The sequence below is a fragment of the Typopeltis vanoorti genome, chromosome 14, assembly GCF_054136105.1.
Source record: "Typopeltis vanoorti isolate ZY-2024b chromosome 14, IOZ_Tvanoo_1.0, whole genome shotgun sequence".
Taxonomy (NCBI): domain Eukaryota; kingdom Metazoa; phylum Arthropoda; class Arachnida; order Uropygi; family Thelyphonidae; genus Typopeltis; species Typopeltis vanoorti.
In genome coordinates this window covers 82,152,167-82,170,556 of record NC_143562.1, presented here as the reverse complement: position 1 = coordinate 82,170,556, position 18,390 = coordinate 82,152,167, and the positions used below count along the sequence as shown (strand labels likewise).

Sequence of the window (18,390 nt, the reverse complement as noted above, 5' to 3'; positions counted from 1 at the left end):
TTATGCTCTGTCGATGCTATCACTATCTGGGAACCCTGGTAATGGTTCCAAGCCCTAGTGAGTCTGTAATCGTATTGAATAATAGAACTATGGAAAACCTCCCTGCAGATGAGCAAGGAGGAGGAAGCTTCAAACTTTGCTAACCGGATGAAATAGTCGTGGAATCAACCAGCGAAGAGCTGGAATACAGAACCGTCCATTCTTCATCTATCAGGAAAATATGCCTTTGAGGGTATCAAGAAGTAGGGAGTGCCAAGATTTCACCGCAGAGCAAACTGCCTTATCCATTCGGGATAGTACCGAAAGATGCGTTCTTCCGAGCACCAAACTGTGGTAATTCCTCGGAAGTAAATAGTTAGAGAGAATAAAGAGCCTCTGCTGTGGCTTAAGAAGAGCTTTCCTCTAAAGAGTAAGCCTAGCGACCAAGGTTGAAGAGACAGAAGACCTTCCTTTTGGAGTGAAGAAGATACCGAAGTATCTCCATTCTTCCAGGATGGTGAAAGAATGTAATGACCTATCGTGCAATGATAACTTAATGTTCTCAACCTTAAGCTTCTTGTCGGCCTGACGGGACAAGGGTTAAAGAGCAGGACTTCACTACATTAATATTAAAGCGTATGACATGAAAGAAATCAAGTGCCCGGTCGATGAGTTCCTGCAGGCTTACTTTAGTAGAAGCCAAGAAAATGAGGTCGTCGGCAAAGGCCGTGGCATTAAAAGAGTGTGCACCAAGGGAGTAACCAATATGGTTAGAAAGAGAGCGAAGAAACTCATCCATGATGCAATTAAAGAAAAGAGGGGATAGAGGATCACCATGGCGAACTACTCGAACAGCAGGAATAGAGGTCACAAGAGATCCTGTAGTGATAGAAAGGGAGCTACCAGAGTAAAGCTCCAATACAATAGGAGAAAAATAGGTAGCACTCTAAGAATAGCAGGAAAGGAAACGTTATCAAAGGCCTTTTGGAGGTTTAGGACGTCATGTAGTGAGACCTTAGGTAGGGTTGGGAGGAAAAAAGGGAGTAAAGGACATATATGTTTTCGGCACAGCCATCTGAAATTATAAGGCTCTTTGATGGAAGTCATGCTTAATATGTTGTTGCAGTCTCTTAACTAAAACTATGGAACAAACGGGGAATCACTGCGGAAACTGTAATTGGCAAATGGCTGTGTCTTTGGGAATAAATATAGTGTTGGATCTGCGAAGATATTGAGGATTTGTTCTGATGGATAAGAGGGTATCAAATAGATTTTGCAATATCTGCAAAGGCACCTTCCGTTGCCTAGATGCTGGGAATCCATCAGGTCAGGAGGCAGATGAGCTAGATTGGAGAGTTGCTTTAATATCTTTTCTAGACACTTGATGAAATATTGAAGAATCAGGGATAGACTGAAGCACCTGAGGTTGATCTTGATCTGAAAAATGAGGAAGTGAAGTAGAGAACACTGTTTTCCAAAACTCTACGAAGTCCTCATGCTGTTCTTCAAGAGGAAGAGGGGAGGGGCCATCAAGGATGGTTCTGGCCCACCTCCATCTATACTTCTTGTTGAGGGCTTGCATTATTGCATAAGCCTTCTTCATTTGCTTCCATCTAGATGCATTATTTCATGAACTAGGTTGAGGCTATGTTGTACTGGCTGTTGATTCAAAGCAGAGAATATATCTTGGAGGTACTTATCAAGCTATGAGAGACATCGTGTTTACAAAGGTGGGCACGAATGACTGCTTTGAGAGAGTTATGATTATACACTAGAAGGGGACTGGTCCACAGCTGAGGCAAATCATCGGCATCATATTTTTTTTGATTTTCATGTTTTATCGCCATTTTCATTTTTATATAAATAAAAAGGTGTAATTATTGATGTTAATAACAATTCATTTCGGTCAACAACATGAATAATTTCATTAATAGCGTGAAAGATTTGTTGAAGTATTTTATTTGACATTGTCAAAGATAGTGAATATTCGTTTGGTACATGAGTGATATTTATCTGATGTACACGAGGCTTTTCTTTATCATAACTTCTCATCACGAGTTGATGTAAAGTTGAACATATAATTAACTGGTAATTACCAACAAAGCTGATGTAGAAAGGAACACAGCTTGCAGCTAATTTTGAGTTGTCTAAAGTTGCACGGGCTTTTGTCATTAAAATATACATCTAAGTCTGATACCTCTTGAAAAGACCTTGTATGCCAAAAAAAAAAAAATTATTTCTCCCCTCTTCCTCTTCGTAGTATACGTAATACATAATATAATTGTTCTATTTAATGAAAACAAATAAATATATGGAATTCAATGTTATAGTTTCTAATGTCAGGGGGCGCATAGTACTACTTTTTCATTATCGCTGCAGTTTGTTAATTTTGATTGCTTGTGGCTGATATCGATATATATTTTTGTTGTGTCTTTAGAAATTTGTAGTGTATTTGCTGTTAGTGACTACTTAAACTTTATTTTTGAACTGTAGGTGTTTATTAATTTAAACCAAAAAAGATGGCGGATGTTTTAGATATAGATGGTGGGGTAGAAGATTTTGAAGTCGACGAGGAAGGAGATCGTAAGTTGTATTATTTTCTTGAGTATTTGAAGTATTGATTAATTTTTCCCCGTTGTTTTAACATGATAAATATACTCAACTTGAGGTGGTTTTTAGTATATGAGGGTTTTTAGTTTTATTACAGCTGAATTCTGCATCAGAATCCTTTGCAAAAGAACTGAAGAAATTGTCTTTATTATTTATTTATTTAACCTCTCATCGTAATCATAATTGACTAAGCGCAATGACTATGTTCCTAACAACTGCTGTTTGGTCAGAGATAGCCTAATTAGGATGATTTGTCGTGATCCACACCATCGTGTGAGGGTCGAGGAGTATATTGGCGTATGTGATGTGAGTGATGCTCTTTTCTCAGTTTATATAACAGCAAAGTTTCAGAGAGCCTTAGCTTTCTAGTTGTCTATTTCAGCATTACATTTCTTCACCTCGTTATCTTCTTTTGAAGGATGTTTTTTTCTGGCATCCTCTTGTTCTTTAGCCTTGTTTAAGTTACAAGATGATTTGTTTTGGCGGGCATCTAGCATAGGATTATATGACCAATATCAAAGATGGTGGTGGATAATCATTGTCCATCACTGCTTCTGCAGTTATCTTTAATCAAAACATTACTGTTTGTATCTGTCTCCCTACTGAATTTTGAGGATTCTTCGAAGATAGCATAGTTTTTTTTTTTTCCTTTTTCTCGAGTGCCTATAACATGTCCAAGTTTCACTGCTCTACAGCAATGTTGGGGTGACAGCAGTCTTATAAACCAAAATTCTTCTGCATGGATCATTAAAGATGCATTCTCTTAAACATCCAAATATTAGTTGCACTAGCACATTTCAAATGATTCATTAGTATCAGAATTTTCTGAGAGGTTCCAGCTGAGATAGGGAAACATTCACATTTTCTAGGGTTTCTCCATCTAGCTGAATGATAAGTACTTGTGCTGGAACATGCTGGTGAGATATTTGTGTTTTTGATGTTTACTCTTAGGCCAGTTTCTTCATAGGCTTCTTTGAAAATTTCAATAATGACTTGAGGTTCAGTTTCACAATGAGAGATGATGATATTGTCTCCAGCATATGAGAGTTAAGTAAGTGATGTTTTTATTTCTGTATAATTCTTAGGTTAAAGTTTTCCCTCCAGCCTATAGGTTATTTCAACAAACCACCTGGAGAAGCTTTCTGTCAGTTTGTTTTCAATAATTTCAGTTTTATTTTTTATTTTTAATAATTATTTTCATTATTTCTGTAAATGAATTGAATAAAGTTGCAATAAAGACTATAAAGAGCATGGATGTTAAGACATGGTCTTGCTTCACACTTGTCTCTTTTCCATGAGCTCCAATGGCCATTGCTGATCACACTTGATAATGTCATGTAACAGTTAAGAAACTACAATGAGATTCTGAAAGAATCTTTTGGTAAGAGAAAGAAGTCAGTTAATATAAGAATGCAAGATCTTCCCTGTAATACCTAATAGACATCTTGATAATTGCCACATTCTGACATTACCTTGTTTGAAGATGTTACAAAGTTTAAAGTCAGTAGGTACCTTTTTTCTTTCAAATCCAAACAAAGAGACTGTAAAGCTGATATTTGAGTTCTACACTTCACTGAAAATCTTAACAGGAATTTCATCACAACTACATCTCAGTTAGATTTCATGTGCTTGATAGTATGTTCACCTTCACTCAGAGGTTCAAAACAGAGTTCATCCCTAAGTGACTCTGGAATGTTGAGAAATTCATCATATGTTCTGTTGAGATTTTTAAAACATTCCCTCTAATATGTACTGATTAAGATATTGTCTGTTATCCTTGACAAGAAATTATATTATTGTTTTAATCCTTTATTCAAGCATAAGTAAACAGTTTTCATGTGAAGTATCTCTACAACTAGTCTCTTTGTGTAAAAAGGCTTGATTTCACATCAGTTGCCTTCGTATCCTATAATGCAAAACCATTATTGTGAGGATTGCTATCCAGACTAGTTTTGACTTTTATGAGGTCTAGCTCCCACAGATGAAACCTCATCATGGGAGCTAGACCCTTCTCGTGTTTTTACATTATAGGGTACTAAGGCAGTTGTTGTGAAGCCAACAGTCTATACATGTAGACTAGTCATGAAGATACTTCACATGAAACCTTTGTAAAAAAATTGAATAAAAAATACAAAAAAATTGTATAATTAGGTTTAAAAAATTAATACACACACACACACACACACACACACACACACACACACACACACACACACACACACACAGTTCACGTTACTAATGTGCTATAGGCTTATAACTTTTCATGAGTGAAAATTGCAGAAAAAAAAATAGTTGTTCAATGTAGCATAAAAAATGGGGCAAAGGGTGAAAGAAGTTACAGGCAAGGCACAATGAAAAATTGTAAATTAAGTTAATTAAAATAAGTAATGAAACTTAAAAAAAAAATAAAAAATAGAAAAAATAATATATCATCATGCAATGCATATCCCCCCCCCCTTTCTAAAGATGATATAACTTTTTTCTTTTTCTTTTTATATATTAAATCTTCTGTTATATGATTATAGTCTGTCTACAGTTGAAAGAACCATAGCTGTCAGTGCCAAGAAGAATCAATTCATGCTGCCATGCTGAAAGAGAGAAAAGAATAAGGAATGTATGAATTCGTCACTACAATACAACTAGAAGAGATGCTTCAGTTTTTACAACCTGATTTCCCAGAAGATATTGTTAGCCTGTTTAAATTCACCATCTATGCGAGCTATTTTACATAGTTTAATAACTTGTTCAAACAGATTGAAGGAACAGCAGTGGGCAATCCTATCTCACCAGCCTTAATTGAGTATTTTATATGGAGTATCTAGAAAAACAAGTCTTGGACACTTATTTCCTCAACCACGTATATGGTTGTGTTGATGATATGTTTGCAGTTTTGCCCTGCTCTGAGTCAGAATTACTTCAGTTCTTGGAGAAAATTAACTCCCTGTACTCCCATATCAAGTTCGCCATTGAACATTAATCCAGTCTTCCCTTTCTGGATACCTTAATAATTTGAAATCCTACGGGTCATCTTGAATTTTCAGTTTATCAGAAACCATCCTTTACTGGCAGATACATTCACTTGTCTCTGCACTCTCATTCATCAGAGAAGATAGGTATTATCAAGAGCCTTGTACATGATTTCCTTTTGTTTGATGAACTGATTAAAAGCAATCTGATGTGTAATGGATACAACAAAACTACCATTCAAAAAATTATTGACAATTATCCTTCTATGAGACTACAATCCAATGTGAAAAGAATTTCATTATCCTACCTAAAAGGAACCTCAGACAGAACAAATATCACAGATGCTTCACAAATTCAATATATACACATCCTTCTTACCATCTGCAAATGATACAATAATACCTCTTTCCTTGCCAGGTACCCTGCTCATGTAATCTTTGCTATTTTGGACAGACTGGCAGTTCTGCTTTGATTAGAATCCAAGAATATCAAGACCATTACATTTTTGAAATCTGACAAGTCTAACCTTGCTTCTCATGCTGTTGACACTAGGCACAGATCTTTTGGAAACAGACAAGGATTCTTCATTTCCATCTGAACATTAACCATTCAGACTGTATGTCAATCTCTGAGTTTGGGAAGTTATTACTATTAATTGTTCATAATGTGTTTTTTGTAATAATTATTTTAAATTAATTTTTTTAATCTAAATAATTTTTATAATAGTTACTTTGAACTCTAATAGTGTAATCATATACTTCAGTTGTGAGATTTTGAATAAAATTTTATATATATATTTTTTTTTACATGTGTAAGCCATGAAAGTTTTTAAATATGAAAAATATTCCATAGCTGGCAGTGCCAAGAAGAATCAGTTCATGCTGAAAGAGAGAAAAGAATAAGGGATGCATGAATGACAGCTTGTCTTCATGTGATTTCATTTTGCTTTTTAACTGAAACATAATGAAACACTTTGAGAGATGTTTGTAAGTAATGTTTCCATTGTGGTACTTCTCCACTGAAGAGAAATGAAATGAAAAACAAAAGATGAGAGCTACTTTATTTGCATACATTATTTCTTAACATAATATCCTCCTTATCAGTATATGTTCTCCACTGCATATTTCATTACCATCTTAGTAAAGCACTTCAGGTTTATATGGAACATTTTCTTACTTCTGCTTTGATCTGTGTGTTATTTTCAAAATGACATGGATGGATATGGATGTCTTTCAGTTTGGAAATAACCAGAAGTGTTGCCACATCTAGGCTGCAGAGATGTTTCACTTCATAATGTTACTGGGCTACAGTCTCTTTACTGTAGCCCAATTATGATTTGTTGGAATTTGTTCCACTTGGTTATACTATAAATTAAAGATGCCAAGAAATTATATTCTTGGAATTGACTGTGGAATCGATATTCCTTTATTCATTATAGCATGATTAGTATAAGTTTGTGACTGAAATATTTTCAGGACAGGGCAACTCATATAGAGGCTAATGACTTTACATCACTTGCCTTAGTATCCCATAATGCAAAGTACAAATCCTTGTAGACATGTATAATGCTATGCATTATGGGAAGGGTCACTATCCAGACCGATGTCGACCTTTATTGAGGTCTCATCAGTGGGAGCCAGACAGAGAGGTGATATCAAGGTTGAAGTAATGCAGAAGTCATATTTCCATATATGGGTAGCCAAAAGGTGGCACATGTTATTATTAAAATACTCTGGATTAGAGATAGTTGTTGGAAAATGTGGAAAAACTTCCAGCTATCTTTAATCCAGAGTATTTTAATAATAAGGTGTGATACCTTTTGGCTACTCATATATAAGGGATACTGGAAATTAATCAATTATTTTTAATAGTTCATTTTTAGCCGATTGTATTTTTTTAAATAACACATAAATTATTAATTTTGATTTTTATTTAAATATTGGAATTACTTTTTTATTTAAAAAATCTTTTTTTTTTTTTCATTTCAGATTATTATTTTTAATATGGCAGACTTTAAAAATAATTTAAAGACTTTAAAGTTATAGAGCAACATCATTGTATGGTGTTTTTGTTTCACCAAGGAAAGAATGCTACCAAGGCTACCAAAATCATTTGCTCAATTTATGGAGACGTATTGAAGGTTAACAAATGTCAGCGATGGTTTAGGAGATTTGCAAAAAAAAATTTTGATCTCTCTGATCATCCTCGATTTGGAAGACCTCTTACTTTAGATGATGATGCTCTTAAGACTCTTGTTGAATCAGATCCAAAACAAACCATACATGAATTAGCAGAGAAACTTAATTCATCATGGTCAACTGTCCAAGAGCACTTACATAAGAGTTGCAAGGTTCTTAAACAGGGTGTATGTACCGCATGAACTGTCAGACAACAATAAAGCACAGAGACAGACTATTTGCAATTCATTGTTGACCAGACAACAAAACGATCCCTTTTTGGAATGAGTCGTAACTGGTGACGAAAAATGGGTGCTGTATAAGAATATTAAACATAAAAAATAGTGGCTTTCTCCATATCAAACTCCAATTCCAACACCTAAAGATGCACCAAATGCACAACAGAACCTTCTGTGGACTTCATCCACAGAAGGTTCTGTTGTGCATTTGGTGGGATATTCATGGAATTATTCATTATGAACTCATGGAACAAGGTAAGACTATCACAGCAGCCATCTACTGTGAACATTTAGAGTGACTACATCAAGCATTGTCAATCGAAAAGGGGTAATTTTGCAGCAAGATAATGCAAAACCACATTCTACAAGAATGACTCAAGAAAAAAATTAGGCAGCTAGGATGGGAACTTCTACCACATCCTCCATATTCGCTGGATATTGCCCCTAGTGGCTATCACTTATTCAGGTCCTTAGAACACAGCATAAGAAATAAAACCTTCTTGATGTCCAAAGGAGTTTGATATCAATTTTTGCCTCCAAAGAAAAAACTTTTTTCAAAAAAGGAATTCTAAACTGTAGATTGTTGGAATAAGTTATAATTAATGATGGCAATTATATAATTGAATAATGTTAATTTTTTCTTTAATAAAATTTATATTAAAAATGTAGTTCAAAAAATTGATTACTTTCTGGTCCCCCTTATATGTAAATATGACTTTTGACTTCATTACTTCAACCTTGGTTTCACCTGGGTCTAGCTCCCACCGATGAGACTTCAATAAAGGTCAAAACCGATCTGGGTAGTGACCCTTCCCATAATGGATAGCATTATACATGTCTGCAAGGATATGTGCTTTTCATTATGGGATACTAAGGCAAGTGATGTCAAGTCATTAACTTTTATATACGAGCTGCCCTATCCTGAAAATATTAATTTCACTGTTAATGATCTGACTTATTCATTGATTTACACTGGTTAGCTGCTGAGCTCTCTGCTTATGGAAATCATCACTTGCAGTTTTTAGCCACCCACTTCATGATCAGTTACTAATGTTAACTCTGTCATAAGTTTGTTATTCATCTATAGTTACTTTATCATGAACGCCTTGTAATTCAGGAAGAATTTCAATAGCACTTATTTTCTTGCTTTAAAAATTTGATTACTGCATACTGTTTTAAATTCTTTGACAAGCTTTATAAAAGGTTCATCCATTGTTACACAAGAAATAAACTTCAATTGTACTTCACTGTGTGCTAAATTGTAACAGAGGGATGAAGGAACAAAACTAAAACCTGTTTCAGTGCCCCATACATACACACTCTTAGTGCTATTTGCATGTAGGCTTTTACTTCTGGGGCACTTCTTAGTTATCTTGATTTTGGAAGTGTTTTTATTATGTGTTAAGTGTTATTATGTTGGAGCTTGACTTCCTCTATCAGATATTTTATTTCCATGTTCCACTTTATTTATAGGTATTCATTACAAATATTGAAGTTAATTTAGTTAGTGCCCCATGCCTTTTGTGTAGAGATTTTCCTGATTACCTTGATCTGAGTTGTCAACTAGTCACCATCCATTCATGATCCAAGTTCATACCCACTGAACTGATTTTTGTCATCATAATTTTAATCTCTTATCTCTCCTCTTCAGAATAGCTTTATTATTATTATTTTTTATATGACTTTGTTCACAAAAGGCTGTTAAACCTTTGGTGAATTGCTAGCCCATTCACCGTACTTTAGTACTTTGAATGGGCTAGCAATTTTTAAAAATTTAATTTTTATTTGTTTATTTATTTATTTATTTTTTGCATGATTCATATATCCCTGCTCCAAACATGAAATTTTTTCAAGCCACTTTAGATCTCCAATAAATGAAGCAGTGGTTTCACCACCAGATTATGAAATTCATCTCCCTCATAAAGACAACTGCAAATATTCATGCCCATGGTAGTATGTGAACCTACAGCGTTTTGGTTGCAGAAAGGGTATATTAACCACTCTGCCAACCAGGAGAGCAAATTTATTAATCTTCACAAATTATAACTTATATTTATTTACATTCGGTATTAACAATTGTCTCTTTCTTACTAACTTAGATTGTATAATCTTTTTTTTAGTTGTACATTTTTATTGATTTTTTAAAGTTGTTTATTTTTTTTAATAGAAAGTGTTCAGAAGCTGAAAGAGAAAGTAAAGAGGAGAAAAGGAAGAGGATTTGGTTCTGGTAATTATTATTTTTCATGTTCCATTTTGTTATATTCCATTATATGTTTTAAGTATACCAAGAGGTATACTTAAAGAATTCTTTATGATCCATAGATTTTATTCAATCAGAATAAAAATATTCATACACCTGTTATCCCTCCTCCCCTGAGAAAGAAATTCTTATTAATTGAATATATACAGATATGTAGTTATGAAATTATGAATTTAATGATGGGCAAAAGAACTTATACAAGAAGGATGGTTTGCATCTGAATGGATTTGATGTTTGGAGACTGGAAAAATTGTTGCTGAATGAAAAAGTGAATGTGCAGAATCAGGGAAACTAGAGCTTTTTTTTGGTGGGGGGGGTGAAGCTGTTGATTGAATATGCAGACATCATTGAGGCAGTTGAGTGTAAGAATGTGTATAATATGCCTGAGTTAATATGAAGGATAACAAACCAGAATGGGATAGTTAGTATAAGGTGTCAAGATAGGGATAGGACTAGGGGCTTTTGCACTTTATGTACACTAATGCTAGGAGTATTAGGAACAAGCAGGAGAAATTTTTGGCCTGTGTTGGCTCATCCTTGCCAAAGGTTATTGGCTTTCGTGAGACATGGCGAACAGAAGATGATACAGTTAGTTGGATAGAATGTGAAGGGTATAGTGTAAAGAGAGAGAGAGAGAAAAGAATGGGAAGAGGAGTATTATTGATGATAGCTGATGAACTGCAGCTAAAGAGAATAGCAGTTCAACTGCAGGATAGTGAAAATAGCATATTTGAGGATATCTGGTGTGAGATTGAGGTCAGCAGAACAAAATATACAGCTGCTATAGACAAGGTGATGGAATAGATGGTGGAGATAGTATGCTTCGGCAAATAGACTCAATGAGTGGAGCACAGGTAATTATTATGGGGAATTTCAACTATGGCAGCATTAATTAGGAGGAGGAGAGGACACATGGGATGAAGGAAATGGATTTTATGCAATTACTAAGGGATAACTACCTGTGACAGCATGTAATGGAATATACTAGGGATTCTAGAGTACTTGATCTAATAATTGCATCTGGGAATATGACTATAATGAATATGACCACATTGCTACCAAACGGCGAGAGTGATCATAAGGTCTTGACTTGGGATGTGGCTAAATGTGTGGAATTTTCAGTTAAGACAGGGTATATGGTCCATGCGGTTAGCCTAGTGACTGTGCCCTTTGCAACCATATGCCTAGGGAAAGGAGTGCCCTAGCCGTTGTCCTTTCTCCGTTATTCGACATTTCATCCCTGGTTTTGGCATGTTTTTTTATGACCGGATGCCCTTCCTGACACCAACCCTCCCCATTTATCTGGGCTTGGGACCAGCACCGAGATGGGCTAACTTGCCCTCCCCAGTGGCTGGGCTGTAATTTATTAACTATAATAAATGTAATTAATATTTCCAATATTTTGGCAAATTCAAAATATCATTACTAGGGAACACAATAAAATATGATATGTGCACACAGGTGCACTGAGTAACAAGACCAAGTCATGACAACCAAAAGTGAGCATTAAGTCTCCTAGACAGTGCCTCCTGGTAGGCTACAATGAATGTCCTTGGCTGTTGGGTTGAAGTACAGAGAATGAGAGCTCATATTTGGGACAGTTTATACATCCAAATTTATTGAGGTTTGGATAGTTTTTTAAGTCTGAGGCAGATTCAAGGAATAGCCTCATATTTACAAATAGCCTCTACCATCGTGGGATGAGTCTACTGACTCCATGGAGATATCCGTGATAATAATAATATATATATTTGATGCAATGGAGTAGGATGACCTTTTTAAAGCATGCTCAGCAAGTCCTGAGTGGCTGTAGTGGCAGAAACAGATATAGTCCTTATGTTCAGTAATTCTAATTTTGGCTGTCCTGCCTGTTTGGCCATGGTGGGATAATTTCTTACTACTGATGCAAGAAATCAAACCCAATGATGTGGTGAGTAGGACCAACTTTTGGTGTGAAGTTATGATAATCATTTGTTCAAGCAAATTTTTTTTTTTTTTTTTTTTTTTTTTTTTTTATATGGAGTTACCTTGTATTTGTTAGACATGGTTATTTAGTGTCTCTAAGTGTTCCATGAGAGATTCTAATTGAAAAAAAATCATATAAATATATATTTATATGATTCATCACTCAGCTTATCTTCTTCTCATTCATTCATTTTCTCACCTTTTTTGAAATTTATTTTATTTTCATTTATTTTTTTTTTCAAGCATTTATACATACACATAATATTTGCACTTGCTGAGGCAAATACTGTAAACTTGCCTCCTGCCCAAATGGCAGTCGTTCCTTCTGATCCTTTGCTAAGACCATTGGACGCAACTTCTGCCCATCCAGCTTTCCACCACTCTCACATCCAGATGATACCATAGTCATCTCACCAAAAGACAAGGCGAACTTATTTGCATCATTCTTCTCTTCCAATTCCTGCATTGATAACCTGGGCAAAGTTCCCTCCACTGCACAAAGAATGGCTCCCTTTGTGTCTCCCATAGTCTTCCGACAAAAAGAAATCTGAAGAATCCTGAATAGCCTGAACACAAACAAGGCATCTGGTCCTGATGGTATCCCACCTATTATGTTAAAAAAATTGTGCTCCAGAGCTAACACCTATCCTGTATCGTCTCTTCAATATATCAAAGGCATCTACCCTACAATATGGAAATAGGTCCACATCCTTCCCATTCCAAAGAAAGGTGATAAAAGTCAGCCATCGAACCACCGTCTAATTGCTCTCACTTCTGTTCTCTCAAAAATTATGGAGAAGGTCATTAACAACCAACTCTTGAACCACCCAGAGACATCAACTAATCAGTGACCAGCAGTATGGATTCTACCACTCGTGATCTACAGCTGATCTCCTTGCTTTTACCACCCACCTATGGACCCAAACCATGAGGAAATTTGGAGAAACTCACGTGGTTACCCTCGATATCTCAAAGGCATTTGATCAGGTTTGGCACAGGGGGCCTACTCACCAAACTGCCATACTATGGAGAAGGTCATGCCAAACTGCCTACGTCACTGCAACTGGATCGCCAACTTTTTCATTGGTTGTTCACTGTGTCATGGTGGGTAGCTTGCTCTCGTTGCATTTCTCCACCAATATAGGACTACCCCAGGATTCTGTTCTTTCACCCACTCTCTTCCTCTTGTATATAAACGACCTACTCTCACACACTTTGTCCTATCCATTGCTTTGCCAATGAGTACACTCCATTCTTCCTTTTCATTTGACAAACATCCCCCCTCCCTTATCTTCAGTAATACACTGAGATATCCAAACACAATCATATTTCTCTTCTTGGACTGACTTGCACCTTTGATCTTTCCTGGCATAACCATATTTCAACTATAGCTTCTGCAGCTGCCAAAAAACTTAATGAATTTTTTTTTTTTTTTTTTGCACAAGACACTACCTGACAGCTTCTAACGCTACAAAGCCAAAATTTGCCTTCCATGGAATATTGCTCACCTCTGAAAGCTGCTCAACTTTCATTTGTTTTTAAAACTTTCATACACACTCTTCTTTTCATTATGAAATTCAGTTTTATCCTGCCCAACACTAAATGGTGATCACTTCCAATTTCAGATCCTCTGTATATTATTGTGTCGTGAACCAGAATGAAGATATCACTATCAATACTAACATAATCAATTAGACTTCATAATTCTTGCATCTTCTCCCATGTGAATTTGTGCACATTTTTTTCTGTTGGAACACAGTTAAAACATAGAGTAGTTAGTAATAACTAGTCCATGTCCTGAACAGAAATCCAGCAGATACTTACCATTATTATTAGCTTTGCTCTTTTCCTCAAATTTTCCAAAAACATTTCTGTATGTCTGGTAATCATTTCCTGTTCTGCTATTTAGTTCTCCAAGGACAGACTTTTCCTTTTTCATTGTATCAGCTTCCTTTCTATTTCTCCATTCTGATATTTGCCCATCTCATTACTCGATGTCGCCTTCCATTCAAGAATTTTATTCTTGTATTTGGCTTTGTATACTATAGCTACAGCTTTTTTTCCTATGGTTATTGCTTGAATACAACATCTTGTATTTGTCACTTAGAAAAATCTCAGCTCAACATCACCAGAGTTAAAGATCGGTACTATCAACATAAGAAGCCTGAATGGCAAAGAAATGGAGCTAGCTGAGAAATTAGATAAGTACCAGATCGACATAATAGGGGTGACTGAAACAAAAAAGACCAAAACTGGTGAGATCTTTCTGAGCAATAAATACAAAATGTTATATTCAGGCAATGACAATCAAGGAAAAGAAGGAGTAGCCATAGTATTCAACACAAAATACGAGGCTAATCTTCTTGAATGGCAGGCAGTCTCAAGTAGAGTAATGTGGGCAAATATGAGAATGGGGAACTGGACAATGAGACTTTGTGCCTATGGTCCCACAGAAGGTTCTACTAAGGTAGAAGTGGAGGAATTTTTTGAGGCTTTAGAAAAAGCAATTGACACAATGAAAAATGAAAAGTTGGTCCTTGTTGGGGATCTAAATAGCAGAGTAGGAAATGATTGTGAGACATACAAAAATATTTTGGGAAAATTTGGAGAAAAGAGCAAAGCTAATAATAATGGCAAATATCTGTTGGATTTCTGCTCAGTACATGGATTGGTTATTACTAACACCATGTTCCAACATAAAAATGTGCACAAATTCACATGGAGAGAAGAGGCTAGGAATAAGAAAAGTCTCATTGACTATATTATTGTTGATAGTGATGTCTTCTCCCTAGTGCAGGACACCAGAGTGTACAGAGGATTTGAAATTGGAAGTGATCACTATTTAGTCTTGAGCAGGATAAAATTGAATTTCATATTGAAAAGAAAAACATGTAAGAAAGTTTTAAAGCGAATAAAAGTTGAGCAGCTCTCAGATGTGAGCTGTAGACTAAAATACACAAAGATTATTGAAGAAAAAATGAAAGAGTTTGAGAACAGGAATCAAACCTTGGAGATTCAGTGGCAAACTCTGAAGAAAACATTGATTGATTCTGCCAGAGAGGCATGTGGTGAGGTTGTCTGTAAGGATAAAAAAATCAGAACTCCCTGGTGGACACAGGAAGTTAAAGAGGCAGTGAAGGAAAAGAAGAAAGCATACCAAAAGTTCCTGTCAAATGAGTCAGCTTGTGCTCTTAGAGAATATAGAGACAAATGCAAGAATGCTAAACACTGTGTAAAACTAGATAAACAAAAGTCATGGGACGACTTTGGCAAGAATATAGAAAATAAATATCAAGAAGGTGGCAAAATATTCTGGAGGTTGTTGAAGAAGCTTAAGAATGGAGGAAAGAGTGCTATAAAAGGAATTAGAGATGATAAAAGTGACATGAAAACGGGAGAAAAAGATGTCCTTGAAGTATGGAGTAATTACTTTGAAAAACTGCTAAATGAAACAAGCAGTGATGACAGCACAGTGGTAAAAAACACTGACCAGGCATGTAGTCAGGAATACATATCCATACTTGAAGTAGAAAAAGCCATCAAAGGCTTGAAATGTGGAAAGACAGCAGGAGTAGATGATATTCGACCAGATATGCTGAAGTATGGTGGTATAAGAGTCTTACAGTGGCTGCACTGCATAGTTCAGAAAGCCTGGACAGAGGGACGAATTCCCGATGATTGGAGTAGAGCTCTCATAGTACCCATATATAAAAAGGGAAATAAAACTGCATTTGAGAATTACACAGGTATTTCCCTACTGAGTGTTTCTGGCAAGATCTATGCAAGTATACTTGAGAAATGGTTGAGAAGAATTGTGGAAGAAAAGCTTGGTGAAGAACAAGCTGGATTCAGGCCAAATAGAGGCTGTCAGGATCAGATCTTCACTTTACGACAAATAGTCGAGAAAGCATGGGAATATAACAAAGATCTGTATTTAAGTTTTGTCGATCTAAAAAAGGCATATGACAAGTTGCCAAGAGAGAAGCTATTCAATATGCTGCAGTTATATGGTGTCAATGGGGCATTATATCAAGCAATACTTAGTCTTTATTTGTGTTGTAAGTCAGCAGTTAGAATTGAAGGAAGTACAGGAAGATGGTTTAATGTTAAATCTGGTGTGAGACAAGGATGTACATTATTCCCTCTGTTATTATCTGTATGGATCACATTATGAAGGAAACTGGTATTAAACATGATATCAAAATTGGAGATGTTAATGTCAGCTCTTTGTTTTATGCAGATGATGTTATACTTCTAAATAAATCCGCTACAAGTCTGCAAGATTCTCTGACTAAATTGAATAGCTGTTGTAATAGATATGGTATGAAGGTCAGCAATAAAAAGACAAAGACAATGAAAATAGGCAGAATCATCGAAAATGTCAACTGTGTTGTGAATGGAGAACCTGTGGAACAAGTAAAACATTTCAGCTATTTCGGCACGATTTTTACTGAAGATGGTAAATTAAATATAGAAATAGACTACAGAATCAGCAAAGCTGGTATGGTGGGAAGTCAATTGAATAAATTCATATGGAATAAGAGAGAAATTAGTCGGAACACTAAATTAGCTGTATACAAGACAGCGTTCAAACCAGTTTTAACTTATGGATCTGAGAGCTGGGTCAGAAGTAAAACACTTGACCAAAGACTAGAGACCATCGATATGAGAGTCCTGAGAAAGATTATAGGCCTGTACAGATGGCATCAATGGCAGTATCATATTAAAAACGAGGATATTAGGAAAGAACTTGACATTGTCAGCATTCAGGAATGCGTTAGCAGAGTTAATCTCAGGTGGTATGGTCACTTAAACAGAATGGGCGAAAAAGATTAGCAAAACAAGTGTTCTCTGCCAGGTTGGCACCAAAACGACCCAGAGGAAGACCAAGATATAGGTGGATTGATAAGGTACAAAGTGCTTTAGACGATAGAAATATAACATCTGATAATGTTGGAGTGTTGACAAGTAACAGACTGATTTGGAGGAAAATTGTAGATAGGAAATTAATAGTGATGTAATTTTTTTTATGTAGTACTGTCATATCCTGTACACCCCTTGAGGGTACATGGCAGGAATTTGATGATGATGATGAAAAATCTCAGCTGTTTTTGTTTTCTTGTTTTGGTAACACCTTTTATATTGATCTAGTAATTATGCAATTCTTCTGCTAGTTCCATTCTTGTCCATTGATGCTTATATTGATGGTGCCAGTCTTGAAATCTACTGATGTCGAGTTGGGATTTGTTTCACTAGCTGACTTTGCTGTTGGTCTCAATTCCCTGATGAAAACAAAAGGGGGGGGGGGTTTGTTTAACTGGGTGATGTCCCAGCCAGCATGAAATTCAGTCATGTTGTAAGAATACAATTTGGTTATCTAAATCCCAGCTTGCTAGCCCATCCTCTTTTGTCAGGTATTCAGGCAGATAACTAACAGAGCTCACCATGAAAAGGTGATGATTAGATATTAGTTCAGAAGCCCTAGTCAGTTCTTCACATTCCTTAAAATTCTATGCATAGGTCTCATTCCAATTATCTGGCTTTGACCCTTAAGCACCCTATATGGAGGCATCTATTATTAATATAATCCAGTTAAACTCAAGAAATTCCTCTGTGTTCACTGCTGTCTGGAAGAAAATATTTGTACTTTTGCCTACCATATTTACTCGAATATAACTCGCCTTCGTGTATATGTCACACCCCTGATTTTATTTTATGAAAAAAAGAAATGAAAAAGTTTCACATATATTTCTTAAAGTTTAAAACTTTAAGAAATAGATGGTGAATGTTGTTATGTCAGTGTCAGATATTTTGGAAGTCATTTGAAGAGAATCAGCATTTCAACTCAGCAATTGTCAGTTTGCCTTTTTTTGTTGAGTCATGAATTCTTTTGTTAATAACACATCAAGCATATGCATAGAGATGGAAGGAACCGGTTGAGAAAATGTGGGATCGAGAGCACTGATTCTACTTGCTCTTGGATTTTCTCTGGGCAACTTGTCGTATGCATTTTCCAGATCTACAGAACTTAAGTACAGATACTTGTCATATTCCCATGATTTCTCAACTATTTGTCTTAAATTGTGCATTGAAAATTTAATCTTGACAACCTCTGTTTGGCCTGAACCCTGCTTGTTCTTCTTTTCCAAGTTTCTCTTCCACAATCTTTCTCAACCTCTTTTCAAGTATGCTT

At 35.7% G+C, this 18,390-nt stretch overlaps 1 protein-coding gene across 1 annotated transcript in view; it reads left to right on the top strand.

The window, feature by feature from the left end:
• The first annotated feature begins 2,335 nt into the window (after window positions 1-2,335).
• Window positions 2,336-18,390, top strand: part of tsu (40S ribosomal protein S12 homolog tsunagi) — a 43,042-nt gene continuing 26,987 nt past the window's right edge. Inside the window, exons 1-2 of the mRNA XM_090404041.1 lie at window positions 2,336-2,562; window positions 10,140-10,199. Of these exons, the coding sequence (XP_090260167.1) occupies window positions 2,499-2,562; window positions 10,140-10,199 (124 nt within the window). The 5' untranslated portion in view covers window positions 2,336-2,498. The remainder of the gene's footprint in view (window positions 2,563-10,139; window positions 10,200-18,390) is intronic.